This window comes from Nicotiana tomentosiformis, chromosome 4 (assembly GCF_000390325.3).
Source record: "Nicotiana tomentosiformis chromosome 4, ASM39032v3, whole genome shotgun sequence".
Classification (NCBI taxonomy): Eukaryota; Viridiplantae; Streptophyta; class Magnoliopsida; order Solanales; family Solanaceae; genus Nicotiana; species Nicotiana tomentosiformis.
The window spans coordinates 103651448-103660073 of record NC_090815.1 but is presented as its reverse complement, the minus strand read 5'-3'; the positions used below and the strand labels follow the sequence as shown (position 1 = coordinate 103660073).

The 8626-nt window shown below is 35.6% G+C and overlaps 1 protein-coding gene across 1 annotated transcript; it reads right to left on the bottom strand.

Moving 5' to 3' along the window:
- Window positions 1–6585: 6585 nt before the first annotated feature.
- On the bottom strand, window positions 6586–7493 carry LOC138910267 (uncharacterized). The gene is made up of 2 exons (XM_070201496.1): window positions 7182–7493; window positions 6586–6873 (listed from the first exon to the last, which is right to left on the bottom strand). The coding sequence occupies exons 1-2, from the start codon at window positions 7491–7493 to the stop codon at window positions 6586–6588; spliced, it is 600 nt and encodes a 199-aa protein (XP_070057597.1).
- Window positions 7494–8626: the final 1133 nt, after the last annotated feature.

Sequence of the window (8626 nt, the reverse complement as noted above, 5' to 3'; positions counted from 1 at the left end):
ATTAATTCTAAGATTTTCACTGTACTTGGTCTCCTCACTAGCTTTCTTGAGTACAACATTCGTCCCAAGTTAACAGCTACTTTAGCTTTTTGTCACAAAATAATTATTACAATTCAAAATTAAATTTGTCAATTGTTTTAAACTATACCCTTAAGAAATTTGTCAATTGTTTTAAACTAGGCCAAATACTTATACGGTCCCTTAAACTTGGCTTCAATTTCCATTTAAACACTTCAACTAAGGCCAGTACCTACTGTATACTTTAACTTAATATATTATGTACCTATTAAACACTTCATGACAGGTGGCACGATGTGTTATTTGCACTTAAGAGTTCGGCGCGTGAACAAGAAGTGTTATATTTTTTCTGTTTTCTTCTAGACATTTTTATTATTCTTTTTCTTTCTCCTTCATTTCTCATCGCTACCTCCATCCCTGAGTTGAACACATGCTTACAGTTTTCGGCTGCTGATAATTGAGGAAACATGAAGAAAGGATCAAGATTTTTGAAAAAAAGGAAGTCGGCGTCTACGAATATGAGTTTATCGTATTCCTCCTAATTTCCCCTAGGGCCTTTCTATAGAACTTCTAATTATGGAAATATAAATTCATTAAATGGTTTAATCAAATGCACCTTCCAATTGTTTTGATAGCAAGATATAAGAAAAGTAGCAGGCATGAAAAACGATACCAAAACACAAACTCAAAGATAAATTGTTCAAAAAAAATAGTTTATTTAAATTTCATCCAAAGATCTGATGCCTAAAAGAAGTGAATCAAATTGGGATAGCAGAAAATAAACTCAGCAATTTCAGAAAATATTCAAGCAAACTCGAGTAGATTTTGCAAAGAGAAACCCAGCAAGAAAAGTGCAGCAATTTCAAATATCAACTCTGTAAAATTGATCCGATTTTACACCGATAAACTCAACAAGAAAAATCCAGCAATTTCAGACATCAAAAACATGAATTAATTTTGAAGCTACAAACATGGAGTTCAATCCAACGATTTCGCCGGCATCGAAATTTTCCGTCCAGATGTGAAATTTAACGGCAAAGATGTACAGCTGCAAACATGGAGATTTTCCAACCAAGAAGACAACAATATACTTTTTGTTTGGACATAGCTAGAGAGAGGTGGAAAAATATGAATGGGCAGGGAAAAAGCAGATAGCTTCAGAAAGGAGAGGGGTAAAGAAATGACTGTCCGGAAAAGATGAGTTTGGTAGGTGGGTGGGGGAGTAAAGTTATTAATATTTTTTTAAATATTTTCCAATTTGGATTATTTAACCTTAAATAAAGAAAAAAAAATGGGCACAACCATGTGTCACTCTTTAATTCGATGTTGCACCACATTATCTGAAAGTGAACACCACGCACTTACCTTCTTACACTGGGTAGGTGCGAGGTATTTAATAGGTACATATCGCATTAAGTTAAAGTGTATAATAGGTATTGGCCTTAGTTAAAGTGTTTAAATAAAAATTGAAGCCAAGTTTAAAGGGCGGTATATGTATTTGGCCAATTATACCCTTAAGAATAAAGAAGTAAGTAGTAGTTCTTTTTGATACTAACAATTCTCAAAAAGCATTTAATAACGGTAACTTAATAAACTATACATTATTGTTATTATTTTCTTAATGGACGTGAAAAGAGCTAAAATGACAGTTAAAACGGAATAAAGGGAGTACACACTTAGATTTAAACAAGTTTTAAGTGGGGAAATTGAGCTGGTTATCGGTTTTATATGTTAAATAATCAATCAATTATATCTTAATCCCAAATTATTTGGTATTAGTGATTAATTAATTATCTATATATATATATATTCTGTTCTATTTCATTTCAATGTCACTCTTAAGTGTTCAAGAAGAAGATATAAATAAAAAGAAATGAAAATTCTGAGAGACCTACGACAAACTTAGAACTTAGAAGTATTCTAAGGCATACATGAGGCCAATTGCGATGGATATTGAATGCAACTATAGCTTAGGTCATCTTGAGATCTGCACTCATTCTGCAACTCCTTAAACATTTGTTTTTCTTTTCAATTGTTTATTTCAATTTATGAGGATTGAGGAGGGAGGCTAATATAATATCAAAACTTCAGAAAGTCAAAAGTAGAAATGTACGTTTGCCAATACTTATTTCATCTCAATTTTGAGCATAGCAATTACGCAGTAACGTTTTCCCTTCTTTTTGTTTTTTGCCCCGATCAGGAAAAATGATGAAGAAATGGTCTAATTTGTGAATTTTTATAGTTACATAAATATTTTTTCTCATGTGAAAGTGATAAACCCTATCCATCAAGGTGACTTAAACTTTTTTGTGACTTTAGTATTGTAATTGATAAAATTCAATTATTTTAATGTGATTTTGCTTGTGTATAGTACGATTAGCTATGTAAATTATTATCACGAATTCACCGTTACTTCGTTCTAAATAAATAGTCAAGATTTTCTAAACTGAAACTTATTTTAAAATTTAAATAGAATATTGACGTATCTAATCTTTTGGTGGAGTAATTTTTTGGAGTAGTTTCGGATCTAACGAAGTTGTAAGTTCGGAGTTTGACAGCAAATCACGGATTATTACTTCATATGGAAAAGAAATTTTACACATTTGTTTCGGTGTAATTAAATTTCTTAATATAGCTGATGCTGAATCAACGAAGCCTTGATATGGTGGAAACTGGCAAGATAAATGTGAAGAAATTAAATATTAGATTCTAATAATCCTGAGATCAGCATAATTCAATCTATATATTATTAACTAGTAGCAATTATTTTGTCATTAGATTTAAAATTGTCATTTGATTTGTGAGTAACCTGCAATTATTTTGCCATTGAAATTTAGTAATCTGCTTTTAGTGGATTTCTTTCTATATTTCGTCACTAATAAAAATTACTACTGTACTAGTTGGGCAACCCGTTGCACAAAGTATTTCATATTCACACACGATCTGGAGAAAAGTCACACCTCAAAGGGTGTAATGTAGGCAGCATATCCTAATGCAAATATCAGTGACTAATTACACCGCTCGAACCCGTGGCCTATTGATCACACCCAACTCTAATCCTAAAAAGGATAAGCGGTCGCTGCAAATATAATCTGGTCTAAAAGTCCAGAGTCGAATCCCACAGAGAACTAAGGTTTAGCTACAACTATTTATTATCACTAAAAAGACAAGTTCAAATAATTCCTAAGTTATAAATACTAAGATTCTTATGTCTAACTAATTAACTAACAAATTAAAGTAGTAGATTAATAACTAAAGATACTAAGGGTTGGAGACAAGATTAAGGAGGTCTAGAATTATGATTTTTCCAATTGTCGAAATCCTTCCCGCTACGTCTTCTATAATTCCGCCTAAGTATTCTTTATTGATCGTGAGTAGTTTGGGTGTCGTAACTCTCTCTCTCGAGCAACTACCACAATGTTACTGAATTGCAGGAATTCCCAAGAACTCGAGGATTCCCATTTAACCAAGACTTGGGCCACAACCTTGTTTCCTTTTTTAACCACCCTCCTCTGCAATATCAACTCTGGATTGAGACAATGTGGGTTTGCAATATCAATGACTGGAGGGTAGGATATGTGGTTTGGCACTTCATAGCATTTCTTCAGTAAAGATACATGTATTGTAGGATGTGTTTTGACAGAAGCTGGAAATAGGAGAGTATAGGCCACTGGTCCCACCTTCTTAATAATTTGGAATGGTCCATAATATTTTGCACCAAGTTTGTGGTGAGGTTGTGCTGAAACAGTGACTTGTTTGTACGGTTGAGCCTTGAAATAAACCTAATCTCCAACCTCAAAGTTTCTGTCACTCCTGTGGGAGTCAGCTTGCTGCTTCATTATGAGTTGGGCTCTCATCAAGCTGCTTCATTCTGAGTTGGGCTCTCATTAAGTGATGTTTGATCAACTGTAACTTCACCTCTATGTTAAGTAGTGTGTTGTGTACTTCAGCAGAAGAGGATTCTCCTGGTAAATAAGGGAGGTGCAATAGAGGTGGTCTGCCATAAAGGGCCTCATAGGGAGTGGTTTGAATGGCAGAGTGATGAGAGGTGTTATACTAGTATTCAACCATAGGTAGACAAGAATACCACCTAGTAGCATCATCAGTACAAAAGTATCTCAAGTAAGTCTCTAAGCATTTGTTTAGTACCCCGGTTTGGACATCAGACTGTGGATGATAAGCTGAAGAAGTATTGAGTTGTACCCCTTGTAAAGATAGCAACTCTTATCCAAATGAGCTTAAGAACACTGCATCCCCATCGCTTGTAATGTTATTAGGTAATCCATGTAATCTAACAATGGTATCCATGAATACCTTGGCTATACTTTGGGCAGAATAGGGACGCTTTAAGGATATAAAATGCCCATACTTGCTTAATATATCCACCACTACCAATATGACCTCATAGCCACGAGACTTAGGAAGACCATCAATAAAGTCCATGCTAATTTGAGACCAAACCACATCTGGGATTGGAAGTGGTTGTAGCAAACCAGGATATGCAACAAGATCTGATTTATTTTTTTGATATACATCACAGTTCTGCACAAAGATTTTCACATCCTTTCTTATTCCTTTCCAGTAAAACAATGTTAGTAGTCTCTTTAATGTAGCCTCAACTCCTGAATGACCTCCTTGGGGTGTAGAATGTCATAAGTTCATGATGATTTTCCTTAGCTGCAGAACCTTACCAACTACCAACCTTCCCTTCCTTCTTAGCCGGTTGTTACTCCAAGTGAACTGAGAGTGAGATGTTGGATTAGCTTGCAATTGTTCAACTAAGGTTTTCAACTCATTATTTGTTTCCCAACTTTCAACTATAATCTGCAGTAAGTTAGAGTTAGTGGTTGAAATAACCAATGGCATAAGCTCAGCATCATGAATCCTAGATATTGCATCAACCAATTTATTTTTCACTCCTTTCTTGTATCCATTGGCGTAGTCAAAGGGCATTAGCTTAGTTAGCCACATCAACTGTGAATCAGTGTGAAGCTTCTATTACATTACAAACTTCAAAGCTTTTTGATAAGTTCTAATGATGAATTTCTGGCAAGAAGATACTGAGACCATTTGGTAACTGCATGTACTATAACTAGTAATTCTCTGTTATACACTGAAAGAGCAGCATACCTGGGGTATAAGGCCCTGCTAATGAATGCAATAAAATATCCTTGCTGCATGAGTACAACCCCTATGCCATAGCCACTAGCATCAGTTTCCAAAATAAAAGTCTTGCTCATATCAGGAAGAGCTAAGACTGGTGCTTTAGACAATGCCTCCTTCAGTTGTTCAAATGCATGTGAAGCTCCTGGAGATCATTTGAAGTTATCTTTCTTGATCTGTCAAAGGTTTGCTAATAATGCCAAAACTTTGGATGAATCTCCTATAATAGCTGGCCAACCCCAGAAATCCTCTTAATTGCATAAGAGTAGTAGGCGTAGGCCATTTCTGCACAGCTGCTATTTCTTGAGGGTTTGTGGATACCCCATCTTTAGTAATAAAGTGGCTTAGATATTCTATCCTTTCAACACCAAAGAAATATTTTCTCTCTTTGTCATAGAGCTGATGTTTCTTTATCTCATTGAACACAGATCTTAAGTATACTAAATGATCTTTCATATTCCTACTGTACACTAAGATGTCATCAAAAAAGACCAACACATATTTTCTAAGAAAATTATGGAAAACTGAATTCATTATGTTGCTGGTGTATTTGATAATCCAAGAGGCATCACCAAGTATTCAAAATGACCTGAATGTTCTAAATGCAGTCTTTAGAATATCTTCTTTTGCCATTCTCCATTGGTGATATCCGGATCTAAGATTAATTTTTGAGAAGATCTTAGAACCCCCCCCCCTCCAATTCATCTAGCAAATCTTCTACAATAGGTATTGGAAATTTATTCTTTACAGTATACTTGTTTAAGTCTCTATAATAAACACACAACCTCCATGTACCATCTTTCTTCCCCACTAAAACCACATGAGGAGCAAAAGGGTTGTTGCTTAGCCGAACTATTTCTTGATCTAACATCTGTTGCACCAATATTTCAGTGATATCCTTTTTAACAGAAGAATATCTATATGGTCTTTTATTAATAGGTTCAGTCCCAGATTGTAACACAACTTTGTGATCAAAAATCCCCATAGAAGGTGGTAATTGTGTAGGCTCCTCAAATATCTCCTTGAACTTTTCTAACAATTTTAGCAACCTAAGATCTTTTTCATGTTCCCCCTTAGTTTCTAGTGAATACCACTGTAACTTGTTACACATAGCAGGTACTACTTGTATCATGCAGAGTTGTGACTGATTACCTGAGAGTTTTATCAACTTCCCAGCTTCAGAAGTTTGCACTTGCTTCCCTGCACCTTTGAGGACATATTTCCTGCCTTTGTACATGAATTCCATAGTCAGTGTTCTAAAGTTCATCTTGATGTCTCCCAGAGTAAGTAATCACTGCACTCCCAGTACAACTCCACAAGACCCCAAAGGCAGCAGTAGGAATTCTACTGAAAACTCAGCACCTTGAAGGAGCCAGGATATTATGCACATCTTGTTAACCTTTATCATGTTGCCATTTGGATACAGCTACTAATTGAAGCATAGTCTCCTTGATAGGGCATCCCAACTTTTTGTACCAATTCAGGGTCTATGAAATTGTGGGAACTACATGTATCAACTAATATGTGTAGTAGTTTCTTTGAATGATAGCCAGTTACCTTTAAGGTTCTGTATCCCAGAGATCCATTCAAGGCATGAATTGAAATCTCCATTTGTTCCATAGGTTGATTTAACTCCAATTCTGCTCCTTCTGACTCACCAAAACCTTCCTTTTCCTCAGTGATTTCCTCCACCTGCTGTTCTAATTCTAACAGATATAGTTGTTTGAAATTTTTACACCTGTGATCAGGTGCATACTTCTCATTGCAGAAGTAACATAATCCTTGAGCCCTTTTTTATTTATTTCTTTTAGACTAACAATCCTCTTGTTAAATCCGTTGGTACCAGCAGAATATCCAACATTTGGTGTTGGCATGAGAGGTTTGTTTTGGTTTCTACGGTCTGTATATTATTTTTGTGGTTGTATTTGGGTGGGAGGAAAAGAAAAAGGTTGTCTAATGGCAGCAAGGTAGGCTTCTTGCGTTCTAGCAGCTTTATATACTTGAGATAGGGTAGTTGGGTTTGTAATTTTTACTGCAAAATTGAGATCATGCTTCAATCCCCTAAGGAAACAACTAATTGCATTCTCTTGAGATAAACTCACTCTTGTCAAATGCCTATCAAAAGTGGCTTGATACTCCCTCACACTCTCAGTCTGTCTAACTTTCTTTATTTCTTCCATGGGATCATCAAAATTGACCCCAAACCTTTCAACCAAATCCATGACATACTCAGTCCATGTAGTTGGTTGTAGGTACTGCATGTATCTCATAAACGACAAATGCCATTGGATGGCTTCCCTTTCCAACTGCATCGCTGCCACCTCTATTTTCTCCTATGTTACGACCATTTCCATAGAAAAACATTGCTCGATCTTGAATAGCCAAGACCCCAGATCATCTCTTGTGAACCTCAAGAATTCCATCCTCGACCATCTAGAAGAATTTGAGTTACGATTGTACCTGGCAGGACTCTTGTCCCTATGTAATCTTTCTTATGATTGTCTCGTCATCGAAGGTCCATCTTCAGGCTTTAATGGAGTTATGTCCCTTCGATTCTCTCCAGGCCAGCTGCTCCTTTAGCTCGAGCACTGTGTGATCTAAATGCTTTAAATTCAAAATTTCTCCAGTCAAAGCTCCAACATCTTTCATAAGTTTCTGCATCATCTTACGCAATTCCCCCATTTCATTGCTAGAATTGTGAATAGATCGAGTTCCTTTTGTCATGATTTTGCCAAGGAGCGATACGCTCTGATACCAATGTTACTGAATTGCAGGAATTCCCAAGAACTCAATGATTCAGCAGCTGATCAGGAGCTTAGCAGTGAAGCTCGAGACGACATCTAGGTTTGAGAAGAGAAACTGTGAAGAAAAAAGAAGGAAAAAGAAGAGTAGAGTAGAAAGTTGAATATCATTATTATGAAAATGTAATCTTTGTAATACAATGATTTATATGGAATGAAATGCTAATTGACCTTATAGCTTGTACATTGTTACTAACTAACTGATTATTAACTAACTTTCAAACAACTTGTAACGACTCTTACTAACTTTGAGCTGACGTGGCTTTGCCTCTAACTAACTTTGAACTATCGTAGCTTTGCTAATTTGAATTTATGTATCACACAATTTACTAGATGTATTCTCTCGAATTACGTTAGCTGGCACTAATTCACCGCTCACTACGATCGTACCAAATTTTTGTTATCTCTAATCCCGCCTTTAAACCCTCTGTATTGATCTCTCATATACGTTAGGAGTGATGTTGTTCAACAACTACCTAAATGCGTACCATCTCTCAAGCAATACACACTAAATAGGCACTGTCAATTGATGACCATTTAATCAACAACAATAAACGCGTAGTTGAACAAGTAAAAAAATACAATGGCTCAATTATATAAAAATATAACAAAAATTTATCATACAAAAGATTCCATCAAAACCC

Bases quoted from the DNA above. Each gene is read 5' to 3' on its own strand.
- LOC138910267 (XM_070201496.1), bottom strand. From the start codon at position 7,493: ATGCAGTTGGAAAGGGAAGCCATCCAATGGCATTTGTCGTTTATGAGA. The intron at 6,874-7,181 runs GTATATAAAGCT...TTAGAACAGCAG, and splicing joins ACCCAACTACCCTATCTCAA to GTGGAGGAAATCACTGAGGA.